The sequence below is a fragment of the Doryrhamphus excisus genome, unplaced genomic scaffold (genome assembly GCF_037039965.1).
Source record: "Doryrhamphus excisus strain RoL-2023G ecotype Guam unplaced genomic scaffold, RoL_Dexc_Guam_v1.1 HiC_scaffold_24, whole genome shotgun sequence".
In the NCBI taxonomy this organism is placed as follows: Eukaryota; Metazoa; Chordata; class Actinopteri; order Syngnathiformes; family Syngnathidae; genus Doryrhamphus; species Doryrhamphus excisus.
In genome coordinates this window covers 2,750,297-2,776,669 of record NW_027621862.1, presented here as the reverse complement: position 1 = coordinate 2,776,669, position 26,373 = coordinate 2,750,297, and the positions used below count along the sequence as shown (strand labels likewise).

The following is a 26,373-nucleotide window of genomic DNA, read 5'->3' as shown; positions in this document are numbered from 1 at the left end:
GCTCCAGCACCCCCCGCGACCCTCGTGAGGAAAAGCGGTAGAAAATGAATGAATGAACATCAACAAACAAACAAAGGGCTGCACAGAGGTAAAGCGGTTAACACGCAGGCCTCACAGCTAGGAGACCCGAGTTCAATCCCACCCTCGGCCATCTCTGTGTGGAGTTTGCATGTTTTCTCCGGGTACTCCGGTTTCCTCCAAAAACATTCCAAAAACATGCTAGGTTAATTAGCAACTCCAAATTGTCCATAGGTATGAATGTGAGTGTGAATGGTTGTTTGTCTATATGTGCCCTGTGATTGGCTGGCTGGCCACCAGTCCAGGGTGTACCCTGGGATAGGCTCCAGCACGCAAGTGGTAAAAAAATGAATGAATACTACAATAACAAACACGAAACAGAGCAAAGATCGATTGCTCTAATACACCACAAGGATGCAGACCACAATGTATATATTATACAGCTACTGTATGTGCAGGGCTGTAACTACTATTACAGATAGCCAATCAGGAACAAGTACCACACCCTCAAGATATACATATATACATATGTATCAGTATGTGTATAAATCATACAAGACAACACCGACTCGTCATGTTATCTCAAGCCCCTCCCCTCAGCAGTGAAATGACATATTTGTCCTTGAAGTCGCCATCAATGGCGATCACATGACAATGTGTCATTTCTGTGAGGCCCGGCATGAATGTTGTCCTTCGTTTAAAAAAAAAAAAAAAAAAATTCCTTTGTTTGTTTTTTCCCTCCACCGTCCTCAGTATCTCCCGCTTGGTATTCCCACCCACACTTCCAATTATCCTTGACTCGATAAGACGCTGTAATGTGACACACAAGGGCAAATGGTGGCAGGGACTCTGTGTGAGAAACACATGGCCGACTGGAACACATATTCCCTTTTGAATAATACTCTCCATGGTTTATTAATTGACTTCCACTGTGGAAAAGGCATTTAGGATATTAGTGGCAAACAACAACAATACAAGTATAGATTATCCATAGTTATGAATGTGAGTGTGAATGGTTGTTTGACTATATGTGCCCTGTGATTGGCTGGCTGGCCACCAGTCCAGGGTGACAATTTGGAGTCGCCAATTAACTTAGCATGTTTTTGGAATTTTGGAAACCCGGAGAAAACCCGGCCAGAGATGGCCGAGAGTGGAATCGAACTCGGGTCTCCTAGCTGTGTGGCCTGCACGCTAACCACTCAGTCCATAATACAGTCATTAAGTTTAAAAAATTCATAAATTTAATTAATTGATCGCTGTCTTGTGGTTGACTATAGCCTATTATTAGTCTAATCAAATATTGCAATACATTCATTCATTCATTCATTTTCTACCACTTATCCTCACAAGGGTTGCGGGGGTTGCTGGAGCCTATCCCAGCTGTCTTCGTACAAGAGGCGGGGTACACCCTGGACTGGTGGCCAGCCAATCACAGGGCACATATAGACAAACAACCATTCACACTCACATTCATACCTATGGACAATTTGGAGTCGCTAATTAACCTAGCATGTTTTTGGAATGTGGGAGGAAACCGGAGTACCCGGAGAAAACCCACGCAAATTCCACACAGAGATGGCCGAGGGTGGAATTGAACTCGGGTCTCCTAGCTGTGAGGTCTGCGAGCTAACCACTCGACCACCGTGCAGCCCAAAATTGAAATTATTGTTTTTTTAAATTACATTGAATACAATAATGGATAGGTTAGTGCGCAGGCCTCACAGCTAGGAGACCAGGGTTCAATTCCACCCTCGGGCATCACATTTTTGGAATGTGGGAGGAAACCGGAGTACCCGGAGAAAACCCACGCATGCACGGGGAGAACATGCAAACTCCATACAGAGATGGCCGAGGGTGGAATTGAACTCGGGTCTCCTAGCTGCGAGGCCTGCACGCTAACCACTCGACCACCGTACAGCCCAATTTTTTTTTTTTTATTACATTGAATACAATAATGGATAGGTTAGTGCGCAGGCCTCACAGCTAGGAGACCATGGTTCAATTCCACCCTCGGGCATCACATTTTTGGAATGTGGGAGGAAACCGAAGTACCCGGAGAAAACCCACGCATGCACGGGGAGAACATGCAAACTCCATACAGAGATGGCCGAGGGTGGAATTGAACTCGGGTCTCCTAGCTGCGAGGCCTGCGCGCTAACCACTCGACCACCGTACAGCCCAATTTTTTTTTTTTTTTAATTACATTGAATACAATAATGGATAGGTTAGTGCGCAGACCTCACAGCTAGGAGACCAGGGTTCAATTCCACCCTCGGGCATCACATTTTTGGAATGTGGGAGGAAACCGAAGTACCCGGAGAAAACCCACGCATGCACGGGGAGAACATGCAAACTCCATACAGAGATGGCCGAGGGTGGAATTGAACTCGGGTCTCCTAGCTGCGAGGCCTGCACGCTAACCACTCGACCACCGTACAGCCCAATTTTTTTTTTTTTTATTACATTGAATACAATAATGGATAGGTTAGTGCGCAGGCCTCACAGCTAGGAGACCATGGTTCAATTCCACCCTCGGGCATCACATTTTTGGAATGTGGGAGGAAACCGAAGTACCCGGAGAAAACCCACGCATGCACGGGGAGAACATGCAAACTCCATACAGAGATGGCCGAGGGTGGAATTGAACTCGGGTCTCCTAGCTGCGAGGCCTGCGCGCTAACCACTCGACCACCGTACAGCCCAATTTTTTTTTTTTTTTAATTACATTGAATACAATAATGGATAGGTTAGTGCGCAGACCTCACAGCTAGGAGACCAGGGTTCAATTCCACCCTCGGGCATCACATTTTTGGAATGTGGGAGGAAACCGAAGTACCCGGAGAAAACCCACGCATGCACGGGGAGAACATGCAAACTCCATACAGAGATGGCCGAGGGTGGAATTGAACTCGGGTCTCCTAGCTGCGAGGCCTGCGCGCTAACCACTCGACCACCGTACAGCCCTTTTTTTTTTTTTTTTAATTACATTGAATACAATGATAAGTAAGAAATAAGACAGTGACAAGCCATCCTGGTTTTGACTGATATGCGTTGAGGTATCAAAGGGTCAAGGGTCAAAGCAGTGCCATATTATTCCACCAATCATCTTCAAGTTTGACATTATTATTATTATTATTACACTGTACGTGTATGTTCTGTACAAAATGTGGGACCGTGCCAAGATGCGTTCAGGCTCCTCTTGTTAGTGAAATTGCTGACAGGTTGTTTGTTATGACACGGTTATCCTACATCCAACTTAATCAGTCCCACTGAACACAATTAAGCATCCTCGTGTGTCAACATGCCAATATTTGTATTCATGTCACTCTGTGCTATTTCTTTTCCATTTTATTCTTGCAGTCTCTTTACATATGACACTAACCCCCTCCAGGAGCGAATCGAGCGTCTTACATAAGCGCCAGTGCACGGCTTGTTACAACGAGAACAAGTTCCTAACAAGTGTCGCTGGCAGAAGATAGAATAGACGCTACAATAACACAAAGCAGACTTGATGCCGCGGTTCTAAGCCTTGCATTGTTGATTGTCACTAGCGTAACGCTGCAGGATATTTGTGGAGTGGTAGAGACAATAGTGGAATTGTTGCAGCTGGAAGTGGACCAGCTACGTTCATATACAATTAAGTGGGTTAGTATTAGGTTAGCATCTAATACTTTACACTAATTTATGCTAAAAATCAATTTAAAAACACATATAAAACAAAAAAAGTATTTACATATATAATTATAATAGTATTGGGGTGTTTATTGGTGACAAACTTGCTGTGTGTTCAATCTCTGAAGTATGTGACAACACTGATCCCTGCTGGTGGCTATATGTATTGCAGCTTAGATACTTACTGTTTATTATGAAGATTAGCATTAAGAATATTAAGGTTTCGATCAGATTAGACTTATTAAGCAGTACAAAATACACAATAGTATAAAAAAATAAACAATATAAACAACCCAGATATTAACAAATTAACAATTTTAGTTATCACTTATTATATATTCAGTTTTATTTAGTTACATAAAAATTAAAAGTTATATACAAATACAATTAGCAAGATAATATGAAATATGAGATTAAATATATGTTAATATGTTTAGTTTTATTTAGTTTTATTTAGTTTTATTTAGTTGTATTTAGTTTTATTTAGTTTTATTTAGTTTTATCTAGTTTTATTTAGTTTTTTAGTTTTATTTAGTTATATAAAAATTAAAAATTATATACAAATACAGTTTGCAAGATAATATGAAATATGAGATTAAATATATGTTAATATGTTTCGTTTTATTTAGTTTTTTTTAGTTTTATTTAGTTTTTTAGTTTTATTTAGTTTTATTTAGTTTTTTTAGTTTTATTTAGTTATATAAAAATTAAAAATTATATACAAATACAGTTTGCCAGATAATATGAAATATGAGATTAAATATATGTTAATATGTTTAGTTTTATTTAGTTTTTTTAGTTTTATTTAGTTTTATTTAGTTTTTTTTGTTTTATTTAGTTTTATTTAGTTTTTTAGTTTTATTTAGTTTTACTTAGTTATATAAAAATTATAAATTATATACAAGTACAGTTTGCAAGATAATATGAAATATGAGATTAAATATATGTTAATATGTTTAGTTTTATTTAGTTTTATTCAGTTTTTTTAGTTTATTTAGTTTTATTTAGTTATATAAAAATTTTAAATTATATACAAATACATTGACAGGCAATTGTTTTGAAAATAATATGAATACTTTTGTGTCATGGTCCATATGTACGCCCCAATATTACTGCTCTTGTTAAGCAATCATTTATGTTTATTTTATTAGTAATATCATAAATGCTAATGTTCAAGTTTAAGCATAGTTAAAATATTTAAGAGACTTTAATATTAATATTTACACAATTTGTTAATCAGTATTTGAAAAGATGATTTAATTGTAATTATAACAATTGTTTTAAATACAAATACTTGTGCATGATCAGTTTGTCCACTGGGTGGCACTGTCCCCATACGTCATGCTTCCATTACTTTATTAGCCACAGCAGAGGAGTGAAATATGAGAAAATGCGTGTTATTATTACAGCTGTCAAATTATAACAAATGTTAAAAATTAATTAATCAGCATCTATAACTATAGTGCAGGCCAAAAGTTGGGACACACTGTAGTTTATTTATTTTCATGATTATTTACATTCACTGAAGGCATCAAATCTACATGTGGAATTATGTACTTAACAAAAAGTGTGAAATATCTTGAAATATGTTTTATATTTTAGATTCCTTCAAATAGCCAGCTTTTGCTTTTTTAATAAGTTAAATGTGTTGGGTGTCTGGAACAGGTTACTTGAATTTATATTATTTTATAGGGGAAAACTTGCCTTGGTTAGAGTCCGTTTTGGTTTGAGTCTGACGAATTCATGATGCCAACCAAGGCACCACTTTACTTGAATTTTATTTTATTTTTTTTACTTTAATTTGAATGAATACCTAAATAATATTTTTTAACATATTATACCGTTTATAATCCACTCCTTGCAAACTTTTTTTTTTATGGTTAGGGTAATTTTTAAATTTTTTTATAATTTTTTTTTCTCCTAACAAACTTTTATTTGGGGGCTTAATGCAAAAAAAAAAATTCTACGAGCCCAGTCCAGGTAAAATGATTATGTAATTTTATTTGGCGTGTTTGTGGCATTGTTTTTTTTTCATGTAAATGGAAAACTGGGAATGTTAAACAGTCATCTTTGGTAGTGAATGAGTTAAATATGTTTTGGTGTTTTTGGAACAGGTTACTTGGATTTACATTAAAAAAAAACTTGCCTTGGTTAGAGTCCGTTTTGGTTTGAGTCTGACGGATTAATGATGCCAACCAAGGCACCACTTTACTTGAATTTTAATTTTATTTTTTTTATTAATTTGAATGAATACATTTTTAGAATACCTAAATAATATTTTTAAACATATTATACCGTTTATAATCCACTCCTTGCAAACTTTTTTTTCTTTAGGGTTAGGGTAATTTTTTTTACAATTTTTTTATAATTTTTATTTCCTCCTTCCAAACTTTTTTCTGTTTTGGTTTGAGTCTGACGGATTAATGATGCCAACCAAGGCACCACTTTACTTGAATTTTTTTTTTTTACTTTAATTTGAATTAATACATTTTTAGAATACCTAAATAATATATTTAACATATTATTTAGGGTTAGGGTAATTTTTTAATTTTTTTATTTTTTTTTTCTCCTTCCAAACTTTTATTTGGGAGCTTAATGCAAGAAAAATTCTACTATAAATGACATTTTTGAGATATTTTGCCCTGTTTGAGATGCTATATTTACTTATTAGAGCGTTTAATGATTCAGTTAAGCAGAACGTCGGCCACCATTTGACACATAACCCTGTCTACGATTATTTAAATGTCATGTTTACGATCACCAAGGTGACGAGGTGCGCTTTAGTCGGAAATGAAACCTTTTAGTGCGACCTGCTGCATCCTGTTAGATGCGTATACACGCTATCGATTAGTCGGGTCACATCCTGCATGCAAGACACATTCATAGCAATAAATGACAGAGATTAGCATAGATAGCGCTGACGGGGGAGCTTTAGAAGACACATCTCGGGGTGTTATTTACTAGTTGTCAATATACTATAGATTGTGTGCATTTGCTTAAGTGGGAGTCATCATATGCAGGAAATAGCATGCGCCCATTTGAGCGTTTATCATTTTATACATGCAGCATATAGACAAGTTTTCATTATAATAAGAAATCAATACATATTCAATGTTAGCTACACAAATATTGACATCGTTTTAAACATGCACTTCATTGCAATCGAACAAAAATACTCTAATAAAAAGGAGAAAGAGCAATAAATCGACCAATCAATTTGTCTAATGTGCTCTTCGCTTAAGATGCACCGATAACCAATCGATGCCTCACTGAAAAGGCTGCAACGCCATTGTCAAGAACGTGTACCTGAATGCATCGAATATCAAAAGCTGAGTTTTGTCTATGTTTGCATATTGCACGGAATCAAAAAAATAATAATTAAAACGCAGAATGTCGAAATATCCTACAAATGGGATTAAATCGACGGCTAATCTAACTACTGAATGTTAAATTAATTTCCACCAATAGGGGATAAACATTCAAATTGTCTATTAATTTTCAATGAGGAAAAATATGACAGAAAATGCAGAAAAATTATGTACAATATTAATTTTTCTGAATATATATTTTATTACATATTATTATTTTATTTATTTTATTTATTTTATTTATTTTATTTATTTTATTTATTTTATTATTTTATTGTATTATTTATTTATTTTATTTTATTTTATTTATTTTATTATTTATTTTTTATTATTAACTTCAATTACAAAACAATATAAAACAGTATAAGCAGAATTACATGAACATAAAAGTGAAATTCTACAATAAATAACAAAGAAAGGAACGTGCGAGGGATATTGATATTGAAAATAAGTACAATATTAATTAAAATGCACATAAAATCCAATAAAAATTCAGCCATTTTTGAAGAAAATGTGCTCCAGTTATGGTCGACACTATAAGGTAAAAGACTATGTTATAGCGCCCCCCTGTGGGTTGGAGTCAGAAGTGCTGTATGTACAATGCGTTGGTAAGTCCCGGATGTTGTTTGGCCGAATGGCGGCCATGTTGTTTGCCTAATCTTGCTAACATGTTAGCCAAAATGTGCTTGTCAGTGCTTTAAAAGTGTGTGTTAAATTATGTGGCGATTAGTTTAAATTCCCAATTCGGTAGCGCCACCATGTGGAGTATTTGTCAAAGAATAGCAGCAAAGAGAACACGGTAGGGATGCATATTTGGGCAACTTTATACCCTTTTGTTTACAACGGAAGTGGAAGTGGATGAACGGAGTTTAGCTAACAAACAAATACATTGTAGTTAGTGCAACATACTTCTAATATTTTGGTTCTCCGTAGAGTCTAAAATATTATTATATTTTAAAATGATATATTTGAGAATGTGTAGTGTGGCTAATATAGCGACTCTTTTCGTGAAGCTTAATGATGATTGTGCGCGAGTGTGACGTCACGCCCGTTGTCTTTACATCCAGAGCCTCTTGGTGGTTTTCAGCCTCACAGTCCACTGGGGTCCGACCAGGACGCGGTGGTCTCCTCTACCTTTCTCCACGGATTGTTCCACTTATTATTTTTACTTTGATGTCTTTATCTTTTACGAGGATTTAAAACTTGCTTCGGATCTCAGAAGAAGAAGAAGAGCGATGATGGACCATTAAAGTTTACGCACCGCGACGAAGGTGGAAGTAGCTTTGAAAAAGAGCCCTTTTAAGAAAAACCGTGTCATTTTTCACACGTAAGCACCGGTGAGGAAGCTAAACTGTGGACGTGGGGCTGCAAGGAGACGCGGAGAATGATTCGGCGTGGTTCGAACCTGCTTCTGGTTTTCGGTTGTCCCAGTGCAGTGCGACTTGTGACCCAACAGGATGCGTAATGTTGCGTGTTTTAAGTTCCGTCTAATTGCTGGACTGCCGCTTTAGAAACGAACCAAAATGATTTTAACAACTTTTGCCATCCTTCTCTCATTACACGGTAAGTCTACTTTAATAAATACTAGTTTTAAACTATTTCTAAAGGTATCAATGAGTGAGGTTCTTCTCACAACTCCCAGACTTGGTGTCCACCTTGAAGGGCAACGGTGGTGGTGTGCCCCCCAGAGGAGGAGGAGGAGGAGGGGCGCGTCTGGACTGCGTCAAGGCCAGCGAGCAGTGCCTGAAGGAGGCCGCCTGCAGCACAAAGTACCGGACCATGAGGCAGTGCGTGGCGGGCAGGGAGAACAACCTGAGCGCGGTCACGGCTCCGGAAGCGCAGGGCGAGTGCAGGAGCGCCATGGAGGCCATGAAGCAGAACCCCCTAAACCACTGCAGGTGCAGGAGGGGCATGAAGAAGGAAAAAAACTGTTTGCGCATCTTTTGGAGCATTTATCAGAGTTTGCAAGGTATGTGCACAACTAGCTTCAAGTCAACTGTGTGCACCGCATAGAAATCCTGCATGCAAATTTGGACTTTTTGCTGGAAAAATGGGTTAAAAATTGAAAAAATATATATGATTATTATTATGAAATATTGTTAAATAATGTCAGGTTGTTGAGCTATAGTCTGTTGTAGGTGTACCTAATGAAAACCTATTATATTATATTATATATAAACCTATTATATTAAATTATATTATACTAATTTATATTAATTTATATTAAATTATATTATTATATATTATTATATTGTAAACCTAATATATTATATCCCAAATGTATTTAAATTACATTCTTAATTGGGGTTATTTGAACATTAATTAATGTTTAATTAACAAAGTCAGACAATGTCTACTAAGTGCACTTATATTTATTATTTTTAGTAGTAGTAGTAGTAGTAGTCGTAGTATTAGTACGCATTAAATATAAAAAAATAATGTAAGGTTAGAGTCTGTTGTAGGTGTACCTAATGAAAACCTATTATAAACCTATTACATTATATTATATTATATTTCTATTATATTATATTATTATATATTATTATATTGTAAACCTAATATATTATATCCCAAATGTATTTAAATAACATTCTTAATTGGGGTTATTTGAACATTAATTAATAAACAAAGTCAGAAAATGTCTACTAAGTGCATTTACATATTTTTTTTTGTAGTAGTAGTAGTAGTACGCATTAAATATTTAAAAATAATGTAAGGTTAGAGTCTGTTGTAGGTGTTCCTCATAAAATAATTATAATAATAAAGTCTCTTTTTAGATATACTGTATATATTTCAAATAATAATATTGTTAAATCTGTTTAAAAAAATAATTGTAATATTTTGTAATTGAATTTTAATGATTAAATAAATGTATAAAATACGACAAACAGCGGTGCTGCAAACTACCACCACAATAAACAACATATTGTTAAATTAATACCACTTAGCATTATTAAATGGATATTTAAGGTTAGGGTTAATCACCGCCACAATGCTAGCATGTTGTATAATCACATGACATCATGTTGCACGCAGGTAACGACCTCCTGGAATATTCCCCGTACGAGCCAGTCAACAGCCGCCTCTCGGATATCTTTCACTTGGCCCCCATCATTGCTGGTAAGTTAAGTCTAAAATCACAGCATCACCTATTGCATTTTGTCATCCGCTGCTGCCCTCAGGACGTCCATTAGCCGCCGACTGAAGCTGTTATCTGACACTGTCACCCACTGCACATCACTTTGTCTCCATTTTCAACACTTAGTACCGGTGTGTGTGTGCGTTGGGAGGGGGGGGGGGTTGTGTTGTATTTAAAGGACCGCACGCTGTTGTGTTCAACACACTAATCATTTCACTGATAAAAAAAATTGTATTCATACAATCATTACTATGATTACTATGATGAGTTACTATGGTACCGATTATGTCATTGTATGGTTATATCATTTCGTACTTCAGTAAGTGACAAAAATAAAAAAAACTTTAAACTATTTTATGGAAAGCAGGAAGTGAACAAATGTAAAAAATTAAAATAAAAAATAAAATTAAAAAAATAAAATTAGCATCAAAAAATGAATTAAAATTAATAAAAAAACTTTAATTATATTAGGAAAGCAGGAAGTGAACAAATGTAAAAAATTAAAATAAAAAATAAAATTAAAAAAATAAATTTAGCATCAAAAAATTAATTAAAATTAATAAAAAAAAACTTTAATTATATTAGGAAAGCAGGAAGTGAACAAATGTAACAGTTACTGGTTGTAAAAGTACCAGATGGAGGGGTAGGATTTAATAAGCTTTGCTTCTTCCTACTCCTTTTGGACATGTGGAACTGTGAACTGATTATGTGATGCATTCAATTGTCATCTGATGCATGTTCAAATGAAATAAAACTATTACCATATTATTTACTTAACAAATGTTTGATTCGTGTGCAGTTAGTCAATCTATACTACTATGCAGTCTATACTACTAATCTATAGTATGACAAAAAATAAAAAAAATTAAATTAAAAATATAAAATTAAATAAAATTAACATCAAAAAATTAATTGAAATTAATAAAAAAAAACTTTAATTATATTAGGAAAGCAGGAAGTGAACAAATGTAACAGTTACTGATTGTAAAAGTACCAGATGGAGGGGTAGGATTTAATAAGCTTTGCTTCTTCCTACTCCTTTTGGACATGTGGAACTGTGAACTGATTATGGGATGCATTCAATTGTCATCTGATGCATGTTCAAATGAAATTAAACCATTACTACAAAGTTAATCAAATTTTTTACCAAGAAATAATTCGCTTAAAATTATTTTCTGTCAATGCATACATTATTTTAACAAACATCAGCCATTTTTTTTCAGTATTTGTGAGAAAGTGGTGTAGCATGAGTGATTCGCATTGTGTTAGATTACAAGGTATTTGTAAAAAAAAAAAAAATTAAGAAAAAAAATGGTGCTCTACACAACCTCATATTCAAAAAATAAAATACATAAATGCCATGGATAATAGCGAGAACCATGACATTTGGAAATTGTCGCAATTCCTTGAGGAGGATGACTTCCACCTCAAAGCTCTCCCACTTTTTGTTTTTATGACCGAGAACTTTATTATCATTACTTACTTATCATACAAACAGTGGTGTGCAGTGACATAACATTGAATAGTTTTGATTGTGACTTGTGCTTTTCTGTATTATGTACCATTTTTCCACGTGCAAAGGCAGTGAGGGATTGCAGGAAAACAAATGGAATTGGAAAACAAATAGCGGAGGAAGTGTGCAGATAAGGAATAAGGCGGACTATGCATCAAAACAAGGAGTGTTTTAACACAAAAGGAGAAGGTGGGGGGGGAGGAGGAAATGGGGCGCAATTTTTTTTTTACTGAAAGCATAAAAATGGCATACTTGATGCAGCTTTTCGATAAGACGAGCTGACGCGTGCCCGTGCATACCTGAGTGGCTAGCATGGATTAGGACCTAGCATTGTGTAACAAGCAGCAATTTGCATGGTGACATCATTCCGAAGAAAATATATGCATATCCACTCATAGAACTAATACATGGACAGGCAGTCAGACACATGCCAAAAACAACAGGGGGCATTGTGACTCCTAATCTTAGCCAATCAGAAGCCTGAAGAAAGCCACCTCAGGAAAAGGCAACAATGGAGGCTCAAAATAGCAATAAGCCTACTTGTGGTACTCACCGGTTCCGCTAGGACTCGATTCTCCTTGCTGCTATTCCTTGAAACCAGCATCCATACTAGAGGGGGGTCGGATACAGTCGGCCATCTTGGCTCCCGTTATTTGTCTCCTTCACACACAAGAGTACAAAATCAAGTCAAGTGGTCTTAAAACCGAAGTAAAGTCCTTAAACTTTGCACCCTTTATACAGAAGGGTGGCTAATTTATGGCTAAATTTTAATCATTTGACATTTCCTTTACTTCTACTACTTTATTAATCTTTTAAATCAGGGGTCTCAAACTCGCGGCCCGCGGGCCAAAAGTGGCCCGCAGGACACTAGTTTGAGGCCCCCCACCTTGATACCAAAGTTTAATGTTTGAAATGACAGCTTAAAGCTGTGTGCACACCGGACACAATTAACAATGATTTTGCCCCGCCCATATTGTTACCCCGCCCTGTTTTGCTTTGGATTAGCAACGAAGCTAAAGGCTTATATGACGCTGGGTACAAATAAATTGCAGGAAATGATTTGGAATTAAAACGGAAAATAAAACGTCAAGATAAAGCATCTCATCAAACATGTTGTTTGTTACGACAAGCAAAAGCATTGAGGGGGCTGCGATGATGTCAGCCTCCCTCTGGGCTCCTCTGGCTTCTTCTGGTGGACAGCATCAGCATTGTAAGGTCATGCATTCTTCCATTTTCTGTGCCGCTTATCGTCCAATACAATAATTTGCTCACACGCAAAGTTTTTTTTTTCATTGAAAACTCATATTGGTACTTATTTGTATATTTTCTTATGTACACCTTTTGGGTGTTAAGTTGGTGATGAGATTAGTGTTTTTAAGATAACACTGTGAGTATGTCATTTTATGATATTTGGCTTATACACGGTAATTTAAGGTAGTTAAAAATGAAGTAAATGTTCTACATCAAGTAGAACTCCGGACCATGTGGTGGTCCATGGATGCATCACATGTGTCAAATAAACACGTCACTTGAAGGTGACTCAAGCCAAAAATGTCAGTAAACACACACTGACACATAGTGTAGTGTTTGGTATAGTGACTCAATCCCTGTCAATGTACTTTCACATTTTGGCACATAGAAATGTTATTGACCTCGCCAATATGGCTGCCTCCTGACGCTTCAACCATGACTACGTGGCGAGGAACTTAGAGTACTTGACTTACTTAGTTTAGAGTTCATTTATATTTAACAATGAAAAAGGGGAAAATATATTTCTTTAAAAAAGGAATTATAATAGCATGATTATTATGTGATTCCATTGTAACTTGTATGCATGTTCAAAGAAAATGTAAACATTACCATTATATAAAATATTATTATTATATAAAAACTATACATGAATAGAGAAATGTTGGGAATGGTCATAATGCTAATTTATTTAATGTCAGTTTAAGGAAAAAAGAGGATAAGATGGATGGATGGATGGATGATGGATAGATGATAGATGGATGGATGTGTGATGATGGATGGATGTGTGATGATGGATGGACGGATGGATGGATGGATGGATGATAGATGGATGTATGATGATGGATGGATGATAGATGGATGGATAGATGGATGGATAGATTGATGGATGGATGGATGTATGATGGATGGATGATAGATAGATGATGTTTGATGGATAGATGGATGGATGGATGGATGGATGGATGATGGATGTATGTATGATAGATGGATGGATAGATGGATGGATGTATGTATGTATGTTGGATGGATGGATGGATAGATGGATAGATGGATGATAGAATGATGGATGGATAGATGGATAGGTGGATGATAGATAGATGGATGGATGATGGATGGATAGATGGATGATGGATGGATGAATGTATGATAGATGGATGGGTGCATAGATGGACAGATGGATGGATGAGTGATGGATGGATAGATAGATGAATGGACAGATGGATGATAGATGGATAGATGGATGGATGGATGGATAGATGGATGTATGATAGATGGATGGGTACATAGATGGACAGATGGATGGATGAGTGATGGATGGATGGATGATAGATGGATAGATAGATGAATGGACAGATGGATGATAGATGGATGGATAGATGGATGTATGATAGATGGATGAATGGATGTATGATGGATGGATAGATGGATAGATGTATGACAGATGGATGGATAGATAGATGGATGGATGGATGATAGATGGATGGATGTATGATAGATGGATGGATGGATGGATGGATGATAGATGGATGGATGTATGATAGATGGATGGATGTATGATGGATGGATAGATGGATGGATGTATGATAGATGGATGGATGTATGATGGATGGATAGATGGATGGATGTATGATAGATGGATGTATGATAGATGGATGGATGTATGATGGATGGATAGATGGATGGATGTATGATAGATGGATGGATGTATGATGGATGGATGGATAGATGGATGGATGTATGATAGATGGATGGATGTATGATGGATGGATGGATAGATGGATGGATGGATGATAGATGTATGATAGATGGATGGATGTATGATGGATGGATAGATGGATGGATGTATGATGGATGGATAGATGGATGGATGTATGATGGATGGATGTATGATAGATGGATGGATGTATGATGGATGGATGTATGATAGATGGATGGATAGATGGATGGATGTATGATGGATGGATGTATGATAGATGGATGGATAGATGGATGGATGGATAGATGGATGGATGTATGACAGATAGATAGACAGATACATTTTTGTTCTGAATCATATTATTAGACACATGAGCTGAATAATACAGACATCTTGATTGACAGGAGCCTGAAGGTAGCATCTGAGCATCTAAAACCCGAGCTGTGCTTGTTACCAGAATGGGATTTGCATGGGTCAAAGGTCAGATCCTTGTTTTGGAACCCAACAATGGCATCATGGTGGGCGTGCCTTAGGCCTGAAACATGACATGTGTTGAGTCTTTTAGCTGGTGTGTCTTTGAAACCAGATCAGATGAAGCTGGGGGTTGATGATTGACATTTATATATACATATATTCCTCTGTCAATCAGCACCTTATTGGAGGGGTTTGAGTACCCGGGTGATCCGAGGACCTACGTAGCCCTGGTAAGGTCTCCCAAGGCAAACAGGTCCTAGTAATACCGCAGACTCACCTGAAGCTCAGAGTAGAGGCGCTCCTCCTTCACATCGAGCAGAGCCAGTTGAGGTGTCTCGAGCATCCAGTCCAGATGCTTCCTGAATGCCTTTCCAGTGAGGCGTTATGGGCATGCCCAACACCAGAAGGGATTGTCTCGGATCTGGCCAGGGAACATTTTGATGTCCTCCCTTTAGAGCTGGAGGAAGCTGCCAGGGACTGGGAAGTCTGGGCGGAGGACAATGGAATGGAATATTAATAAATACATGTTTAAGATACAGCCTAGTGGTTAGCATGCAGGCCTCACAGCTAGGAGACCCGAGTTCGATTCCACCCTCGGCGATCTCTGTGTGGAGTTTGCATGTTCTCCCCGTTTTCTCCGGGTACTCCAGTTTCCTCCCACATTCCAAAAACATGCTAGGTTAATTAGCGACTCCAAATTGTCCATAGGTATGAATGTGAGTGTGAATGGTTGTTTGTCTATATGTGCCCTGTGATTGGCTGCACCCCGCCCCGGGATAGGCTCCAGCACCCCTCGCAACCCTCGTGAGGATAAGCGGTAGAAAATGAATGAAATGTTTAAGATGCATTCGCTGTCATATAATTAAATATGAGCCTTAAGATAGTAGAATGTGGTTGAATTAGTCAAGAATGAGGGAAAAATGACCTCATGATTGACTAGTCAAGAGCAGGAAAATAGAAAAGGTTTTCTCCTGCTGTGGGCTGTTTGCACGACATGAAGTCAGGCTGACCTACAGTCTCACTGTCTTAGTCACACACAGGCACACAACCTGACACCCCCCACCCCCCCACGCACATACACTCGCAAAAATGCCCATATAACGTGTGTTCTCTTTAGGATAATTCATTCGGGAGATGTAATTAATGGCACTTAAAAGTCAAAACTACTGAGAATTGTCCATTTTTGTTACTAGATTTTTAATGCATTAAAATTGCAATGTTTTGGAATGGCACGGTGGTCGAGTGGTTAGCGCGCAGACCTCACAGCTAAGAGGACCAGGGTTCGATTCCACCCTCAGCCATCTCTGTGTGGAGTTTGCATGTTCTCCCCGTGCATGCGTGGGGTTTCTCCGGGTTTTTCCGGTTTCCTCCCACATTCCAAAAACATGCTAGGTTAATTAGCGACTCCAAATTGTCCATAGGTATGAATGTGAGTGTGAATGGTTGTTTGTCTATATGTGCCCTGTGATTGGCTGACCGCCAAGAAGACGGCTGGGATAGGCTCCAGCATACCCGTAACCTTAGTGAGGATAAGCGGCATAGAAAATAAATGAATGAATTAATTTGAAAATGTAATAATTAGCATAATTGTCACATTTCTGGATTTATGTTATAATGATGCGTTCAAGATATGTAGGATATAAGACAACTGACACAACATTTTGTTTTTCCAAAAATATTAGGGTATTTAGGATATAATATATATAATGCATAATTAGGATAGGTTGCACGGCAGTCGAGTGGTTAGCGCGCAGATCTCACAGCTAGGAGACCCGAGTGAAGGCCCCGAAGACAGCTGGGATAGGCTCCAGCACCCCCCGCGACCCTTGTGAGGAAAAATCGGTAGAAAATGAATGAATGTTTTGGAATGAGTTCCTGTTGTCTGTGTGGTTTCTACATAAGAAATGTTTACGTAAGGTTTTCCTGTTTGACATAAGTACATGCTATCATCCAAAAACATTGACATTTTTTTTTTTTTCAGCGGAGCCAGCGTCCACCAAGGAGAACAACTGTCTGAATGCCGCCAAGGCGTGCAACCTCAATGACACTTGCAAGAAGTACCGTTCGGCCTACATCAACCCATGCACCAGCAGGGTGTCGGCGTTAGAGGTGTGCAACAAGCGCAAATGTCACAAGGCCTTGAGACAGTTTTTTGACAAGGTAACAAACCCGTGTCTCTCTTTAATACTCCATTAAAACCTCAACGCCACAACCTCTATTTCCCTTACATAGGTTCCGACTAAATACAGCTACGGCATGCTGTTCTGCTCGTGTCCGACGGGGGATCAGACGGCGTGTGCGGAACGCCGCCGTCAGACCATCGTGCCCGTCTGCTCCTACGAGGACAAAGAGAAACCAAACTGTTTGTCTCTGCAGAACACCTGCAAGACCAACTACATCTGCAGGTACGTGTACTTCTTCTTCTTCAATCTGCAACTTCTTTAGCTACGCTAGCTAGCTAGCTGCAAACACATTATGTGGTCAAAGTGTCCACGTGCTCATTGTCATTGTCTTTTTAAGAGCAGATAACCACGCTTCTGGGCTGTAGAACACTCGCAGGGTTAATGGAAAGAAAATTGCTAGGTTGAGCGTGTGTTTTTACACATCCACCCCCCCCCCACCCCCCCACCCCGCCGCCAATCTGAGTCATCTCATTTGAATAGAGACGCACTGAGGTCAGAAGTATTACATCAATCAGGCTGGATGACAGGAAACACATTTGTGCGTTAGAAACAAGACTGGTATGCTGGAGCCTATACCAGTTGTCTTCAGGGCGGGAGGCGGGGTACACCCTGGACTGGTGGCCAGCCAATCACAGGGCACATATAGACAAACAACCATTCACACTCACATTCATACCTATGGACAATTTGGAGTCGCTAATTAACCTAGCATTCCAGTTAATTAGCGGGGTGCTGGAGCCTATCCCAACTGACTTCGGGCGAGAGGCGGGGTACACCCTGGACTGGTGGCCAGCCAATCACAGGGCACATATAGACAAACAACCATTCACACTCACATTCATAGCTATGGACAATTTGGAATGTTTTTGGAATGTGGGAGGAAACCGGAGTACCCGGAGAAAACCCACGCATGCAAACTCCACATACTAGAGATGGCCAAGGGTGGAATCGAACTCGGGTCTCCGAGCTGTGATGCCTGCATGCTAACCACTTTTCATTCATTCATTTTCTACCACTTACCCTCACAAGGCTAGCGGTTGGTGCTGGAGCCTATCCCAGCTGGCTGTACACCCTGGACTGGTGGCCAGCCAATCACAAGACACATATAGACAAACAACCATTCACACTCACATTCATACCTATGGACAATTTGGAGTCGCTAATTAACCTAGCATTCCAAAAACATAGGTTAATTGGCGGGGGTGCTGGAGCCTATCCCAGCTGTCTTCGGGGCGAGAGGCAGGGTACACCCTGGACTGGTGGCCAGCCAGCCAATCAATCACAGGGCACATATAGACAAACAACCATTCACACTCACATTCATACCTATGGACAATTTGGAGTCGCTAATTAGCCTAGCATGTTTTTGGAATGTGGGAGGAAACCGGAGTACCCGGAGAAAACCCACACATGCACGGGGAGAACATGCAAACTCCACACAGAGATGGCCGAGGGTGGAATTGAACTCGGGTCTTCTAGCTGTGAGGCCTGCGCGTTAACCACTCGACCACCGTGCAGCCCCGAAACAGCAGTATACACTACATAGCGCGCTGTTCATGAATTCTGAAAACATGATCCCCCCCCCCCAACTGTTGTGATCGCTAACGGCGTCTGCGTTTCCTATCATGGTTGTTTCTAGGTCCCGATTGGCAGATTTTATTAGCAATTGTCAGCCAGAATCGCACTCCATATCGGGATGTCTGAGGGAGAACTACGCCGACTGCCTGCTCTCCTACTCCGGACTCATCGGTGAGTTTTCTGTTCCGATACACAACAATTTGTTGTGTTGTTGTGAAGTTTCACATGTTGCGTTCGCTAAAACAAGCGTCTCCCCGTAAGGTGTTCTCACATGTGCTCTGCTCAGATAAGAGAGGAATGATCTCACTTCATGAATGCTAATGTGGGGAATAAGTTGATGCTTTTTTTTCCATGTAGTACTCATAGACAACCATTAGTACAACCATTATGCATCCCAGTTGGTAACCAGTCCAGTATCAGGTATTAGTCGGGTATTCTGAACTGTTTTTTGTTTTTGTTCAGATTTTAAGTCATCCGAATTGAACTGCACACTAAAAGAATATTGGATTCATGAATTAACTTTACAAACACTTAATAGGACATTCCTAGATAAAAACAGAGCAGCCATTAAAGAAAACTTGCCATGAAATAGATAGTAGACCAAACGTATTTCAATAAGAATGGTTTGTATGAGAAGAAAATTCCATAACATATCATCAAAATTAAACATAAAGATACCGTTTTGGGTTTGTGTTGAAATCTCAGGTAGTATTACAAACACGGCAAATTTGAACGTGATCTGAATAAAACTGAACGCAGTCCTGTGCACAAAAAAAATATTTGAATATTGAATTATGAATTTGTGCTTCCTAGATTTTACAATTATATTATTATTATTATTAATATATTTTTTATTTAATTTAAATTTTTTAAATTAAATTTTTTTTAATTTTAATTTTTTAATTTTAAATTTTAATTGAAATTTTGTTAATTTTAATTTTTTAATTTTAATTTTTTTTTATTTTAATTCTAATTTTAAAATTTTAATTTTAAAATTTTAATTTTAAAATTTTAATTTTAAAATTTTAATTTTAAAATTTTAATTTTTTCTTCCACAGGCACGGTGATGACGCCCAATTACATACGCTCCCTGGGTATTAGCCTGTCGCCGTGGTGCGACTGCAGCAGCAGCGGGAACAGCAAGCCCGAGTGCGAGAAATTTGCAGAATTTTTCACAAACAACCGATGCCTACGTAAGTTTTCTCACATGTAAAAAAATTAATGTTGAAAAAAAAATAATGTAGCTAACAGCAGAATAGGAGCGACAACAGACGCTTATTGATTATTTTGTAAAAAAATATAATTAATTAATTATTATTTTAGTGGATTTTCTCCCTCACTACATTTTTTTTATGAATGAATAATTGATCGCTGATTTGTGGTTGACTATGTCAAAAAATATTGAAAGACAAGACATATGTAGTATGCATCTGTAATTTTATTCGACATATTACATTACGTTACATATGGTTGTGTTTGAAATTGATTTAAAAAAAACGTTCTCCTCTCATTCATGTGGAAGTGGTAAATTTTTTGGGCTTGTTTGCCATTGTTTCCCATTCCGTTTGAAACACTTTCTTATTCTTGTGTAGAATAAGTAAATTAGAGAGGGTAACTAGTTAGCTTGTTAGCTTGCTATGCTAGCTGCGGGCATTTGTTATGTCTCTGCTGTGATATTGTAGCCTGCACAATGTGATGTAAACAAAGAATACATGTAATAGGAGTGTTAAAGTGGGTGTTATTCCATGGCTAGATCCCGCTAATAATGATTAAAAAAACGCATATTTTGATATTTCTAAACAGGTTTTAGATTGTATAACTACAAAAGTATTCAATTTATTAATATTGAATCCTAATTTGTGGAAATGTACACATGACATATGGTTCAACTCTGCCCCCTGGTGGCAGAAAGCAGTTTATAGCTCTTTTTCCTGACAAATAATACCGAAATCACAACAAAAAATAAGCGTTAAAATAATTCCACCACCTGCAGGTAACGCCATCCAGGCTTTTGGCAACGGCACCGACGTCGGCGTGTGGCAGCCCCAACCCCCCATCGCTCCCACCACGGCACAACCAGGCGTCACCCGCAGGTGGAAAGATGGATCCATCCGCACGGTGGACGCGCTAACAGACCTCAGCAAACTGGATCCGGAAGGCGGAACGTCGTATCACATTTGCGGAACCTTACAGGTACGCTACGGTTCGATATATATTTTTTTTTAATGTTGGTCCTAAAAAGTTGTTGCGAAATCAGAGGTGGTTTTCTGTCAGCGTGTACACAATCCCCCCCCCTCCTGGGGACCAAGATGGGACGTCACTCCTTCCAAAAAGCTGTCATGTCAAAGCTAATTGGTTGCTAACGGTAACGACAGGTGTGTTTTCTATGCCGCTTATCCTCACGAGGCTCCCGGGTATGCTGGAGCCTATCCCAGCTGTCTTCTTGGTGGCCAGCCAATCACAGGGCACATATAGACAAACAACCATTCACACTCACATTCATACCTATGGACAATTTGGAGTCGCTAATTAACCTAGCATGTTTTTGGAATGTGGGAGGAAACCGGAGTACCCGGAGAAAACCCGGCTAGATATGGCCGAGGGTGGAATCGAACTTGGGTCTCCTTGCTGTGTGGCCTGCGCACTGACCACTCAGTCCATAATACAGTCATTAAGTTTCAAAAAATCATAAATTATTTAATTGATCGCTGTCTTGTGGTTGTCTATAGCCTATTATTAGTCTAATCAAATATTGCAATACATTCATTTATTCATTCATTTTCTACCTCTTATCCTCACGAGGGATGCAGGGGTGCTGGAGCCTATCCCAGCTGTTTTCAGGTGAGAGGCGGGGTACACCCTGGACTGGTGGCCAGCCAATCACAGGGCACATATAGACAAACAACCATTCACACTCACATTCATACCTATGGACAATTTGGAGTTGCTAATTAACCTAGCATGTTTTTGGAATGTGGGAGGAAACCGGAGTACCCGTAGAAAACCCACGCATGCACGGGGAGAACGTGCAAACTCGAAGGTGGGATTGAACTCGGGTCTCCTAGCTGTGAGGTCTGCGCGCTAACCACTCGACCACCGTGCAGACTAAAATCGAATATCTCTCCCTGTCTGCGTGTGCTGGTTAGATTTGTCTTGCCACTAGCACTCTGTTGTTTTTTTTTTTTAATTGGGGGGGGGGTGTCAGAGCAAGAATCATATTGATTTTGAACAATAAAGTCACAAATCAAACCTCATATGGTGAAGTACTTACAGTAAAAAGCAACATTTCTGGGGTTGTACACACACAGTACACAGTACACACAGTACATACTATATAGATATGATACTGGATATGATATTAATAAGCGAGACGATCCATCATATGGACTTTTAATAGCGATGACATGATTTATTGTCGCTAAAAAGTTGTGTTGCAGGAAGGACCTCCTAGAGAGCAATTTATCACTCTCACTTTCCTAGAAGGTCCCTTGCAACACACTTAAGGATTAAAGTGGGGGGGGGGTGGAAGGGGGGGGGGCACGGTCTTTTTATCTAACATCCACGAATATGCGTTTGCATGCTTAGTTTTTTATGAGCGGATAAAAGATATCCAGGAAAAAATGATCATGTGTGTAAAACAGCTTTTATTTATTCCAGTATGACAATGAATGAATAAGCGTTCTCCTTGCAGGCCCAGAAACTGGCATCAAACCGTACGGAGGATTCAGCTCTGTGTGCGGTAAGAGCGCTAGCATCTTTTATTATTATTTTTTATTTTGCATATAATAAAATAATGTCTGAACAAGAACCTATGATGCTCATTTTAAGCCCTTTGTATTGAGTTGTGGACTCCCGTAGAGCAGCGACACTCAATAACCCGCACAGAAAGCTTTCTAGATCTTCCAGACTCTGCACCCATTTTCATTTATTTCACCCACGGCACGCCTCTGTACGGCACGCCCACTCCCAATGTGAGTGGTGTGGACAGCTAACTGCTTGAACCCGGCCGGGCATGCCCATATAAGGAAGTCACCAGATGGATGGAGCTGGTGACTTCTAAACTTGTCGTCTGAAACTGGAAATTTTTTTTGTTACTTTTTTATTTTGAATTTTAATTTTGAATTTTTTTTTTTTAATGAAGCCTTAAAATTTTGTGATTTTAACAAGAAACAAACATAATATTCTAATTTTAACTGTTGATGGAAATTTTTGTTTTAATTTCAATGACAAAAATATTGTTTTTTTATTCTATACAAAAAAATCATAAATAGTAAATAAAAAGTATTACAGTTGTACAATTTATAGTACAAATTTGACTAAATAAATAAAAAAATAACTTTAGTGTGGTTCATGAATAACAATATTTGGTATTATAATTTAATTTTAATTTTAAGTAGTATAAAATTTTAATCTGTAGTCCGGAAATGTGCACTTTTACTATTTTAAGCAGGAAAGTATGAATAAAATAAAAATAATAAAAATAAAATTAATAAAAATAAAAAAATTATAAAATAAAATTAATAAAAATAAAATAAAATTAATAAAAATAAAACAAAACAAAATAAAATAAATAAAATTAATAAAAATAAAACAAAATAAAACAAAATTAAATAAAATGAAAAAAAATAAAGCCATTGTTTTTTCATTCATTTAATTTTTTTTATTCTTCTTCCAAAGCCCCCCCCCCCAAAAAAAAGCCTGACATTTTGTTGTTGGAACATTCTGAATCTAACTGTTTTTGATGAAAAATGTAGCTAGTAAAAAAAGTGTTAAAGCATATGATAGGTTGACAAAATGGAAAAACATTCCACATCCACATGGTCATTCCTGCCATACGGACTCGCTATCAACCCTTGTGGAACGACATTCAGGCAATCCGAAACCTCAGCGGTCCTTCTAGTCCACTTGAACATGTTCTGCAGCCATTAGGGTCACTTTTTTGCTAGACTGCTCTTCTGCAAGCCCCTAAAATAACAGCTATTTCCATTGCCCATGTTAGCATTAGCATTAGCATTACATGACTATTATGTTTTCATTACCATCAGATGGGCGACTCGAACGCCGTGGCAAGAAGCTCCACAGGCCAACTCCCTGGCCTGCAGGCCTCAAGTCTCCTCCTGATGTTGGCTTTCACTTTGACACCAAAACCACTCCCGCTCTTGTAGGACCTGAAGGACGGAGGACATCTTGTCAGGAGGGCCTTTGGGCCGCCACGAGAAAACACGGAAGATTTGCAGCGAGAACATTCGTGGGAACTGATGGAACATTTTCAAAATGGACGCCTAATATGAAGGACATCTGAGGAACACATGAAGAACTTTCTCTCTCTCTCTGCATTAAATGTGCTGTGGTTTGTCCTGTCAATCAAAACAACTACATTCACTCAAGATCGTTAGGATTTGGTCCTTGAAGAATATAAACGGGAAAAATCGGCCATCTTAATTCCTCAAACGTACGATCAGTATTAGGTCAGCTTTGTAATTGTGGTTTTAAAAAGTTTGTAAATATGAAATGGAGTAACATGCTATGATTAATTAATTAATTATTATTTTTTTTAAAGACAACATAATGGTTCTTAAGTCATGTGCTTAGTTATACACAAAATACAGATACATATTTGGTGTGTATTTTTTTTTTTTTTAAGAAACACCACAACTGGAGAAATTAAATAGCATGTAATGACACTGACTCATTAGCACCCCCTCTGGTTAGCAATGGTATGACACAACATTAATCAATTGAAATCAATTGAAATTGAATTTGATAAGGAATTTTTGCATTGGAATGAAAAAAAAGGGGAAAAAATTAAAAGATGGACTCTCTCATCACTCGAGACGACTCCATCGGTTCATCGACTGAATTCCCTGAGAAAATATATTTGAATAACGTTATACAAGAGCAAAATCTTGATGGAATTAACCACATTTTATTCAAATTTTGCCCAATTTTCTACCCTGAAAATGGATCTATTGTGCGTCTATTGAGTCCACAGCCACCTCCATGCAATACATTTTTTTTTTATCATATTTATTATTCATTCTAATTGAAAGCATCCAATGGTAAGAATTTTTAATAACCCAATGGATATTTCCAGAAATGTCCCTGAATTATTTTTTTCTTTTTAGATGCAAAATAGTTTTGGTTTTCTTTCTTTAGGAAAAAGGCAATTAAATAAAGTGTCTTGTTAAATTAAAAAATGAAAATAATTAACTCAAAAGGGGAAAAAAATCCGTCATGTCAATGAGAATGTGTGATATTCACTTCAATGTCAAACCTGGACTGTAAGTAATGTGTAATTTCAATTAAAAAAAATATGTTTTTCTATTTTTTTTTTTGATTTATTGGTGCCCTGGAAACAATTTTTCGGGAATTTTGACCATCATCCGCAATCCTCATGTGGAACTTTCCATTTTCTGTGATTTCTAAAGAGAGAAAAACAACTAGCACAAGGAAGCTAACAATGCCCAATATGCTAAGATTCCACTGGGTTGGCGCCAGTTGGTGCCAGTTCACGTTAATGTAATTTGCTATGGCGCTTAGTGTCCCCAATAAGGTGCCTAGTGGCATGCAGTGGCTCCAATTGCCTCGTAACAGCGACAACAATCGAGTTTGGCGGCTAGAAAATGTCAAAATGTTTAAAATCTTCATGGGATCTTTGATCCAAGTGTCCACCCAGTGGAACCAAATGTCACAAACAATCCGACTATTGGAATCCACTGGAATGTAATGGCGCAAGCCAAGTTGCGCCAATGATGCTAGGAGTCCATTGGGCTGGATATTGAATCACATCTACCCCAAATGTATTCACTTCCTGTCATGGTTAGCTGTCCCAATACTTATGCTTATATACCGTCCCCATCACAACAGGGACCTTCCGTCCAATTGTCAGTCCAATCACATCATGCAGACAAGGACACCGCGTCTTGTAGAGGACAGACAGGAAGAGGGATGTGGACGGGGTTGGGAAGAGGGACGGGGGGGGGGGGTCTGTGGGGGTCTGTCTGGCCCAAGAATATGGCCCACCTGTTTTAACAGCGTGATGGACTACTGGACCGGGAGAGAGCACATAAGATTTATTAGACGTGCCAAAGCTCCAAAAAGAGACCAAATATCCCAGACGTGTGATGCATGAAGACGAGGAGATGACCAGATGATCACCGTGGATGTTTTAACCACTGACATCACTTCATAATAACATTAGCTTACTGTATAGAAAGGGTCAAATAAAAGTAAAATAAAACAAAAGTACTGTAGTTTTAAACAGCAATACATGCAATATTCATTCATTCATTTTCTACCAATTAACCCCAACCAGGGTCACCGGGTACACCCTGGACTGGTGGCCAGCCAATCACAGGGCACATATAGACATATAGACCCAGCTGTCTTCAGGCAACAAAAAAAAGATATTTTTTTAAAAATGATTAATCATGATTAATCACAAAGTGATTAACTTGAGTTAAACAAATTAATCACAAACA

General features: G+C 38.0%; 1 protein-coding gene across 3 annotated transcripts; it reads left to right on the top strand.

Moving 5' to 3' along the window:
* The first annotated feature begins 7,698 nt into the window (after positions 1-7,698).
* gfra1b (gdnf family receptor alpha 1b) lies at positions 7,699-24,530 on the top strand. Of its 3 annotated transcripts, none has more exons than XM_058062548.2 (11): positions 7,699-7,857; positions 8,570-8,621; positions 8,701-9,027; positions 10,095-10,178; positions 17,113-17,291; positions 17,364-17,536; positions 18,954-19,063; positions 19,951-20,085; positions 20,886-21,085; positions 22,584-22,631; positions 23,938-24,530. In XM_058062548.2, the coding sequence occupies exons 2-11, from the start codon at positions 8,582-8,584 to the stop codon at positions 24,055-24,057; spliced, it is 1,416 nt and encodes a 471-aa protein (XP_057918531.2). In that variant the 5' UTR covers positions 7,699-7,857; positions 8,570-8,581; the 3' UTR covers positions 24,058-24,530. The 3 variants fall into 3 exon arrangements, with proteins under 3 accessions (XP_057918531.2, XP_057918529.2, XP_078644883.1); XM_058062546.2 differs by having other exon boundaries at positions 8,126-8,621; XM_078788757.1 differs by lacking the exon at positions 8,570-8,621 and having other exon boundaries at positions 8,666-9,027.
* The last annotated feature ends 1,843 nt before the right edge of the window (positions 24,531-26,373 follow it).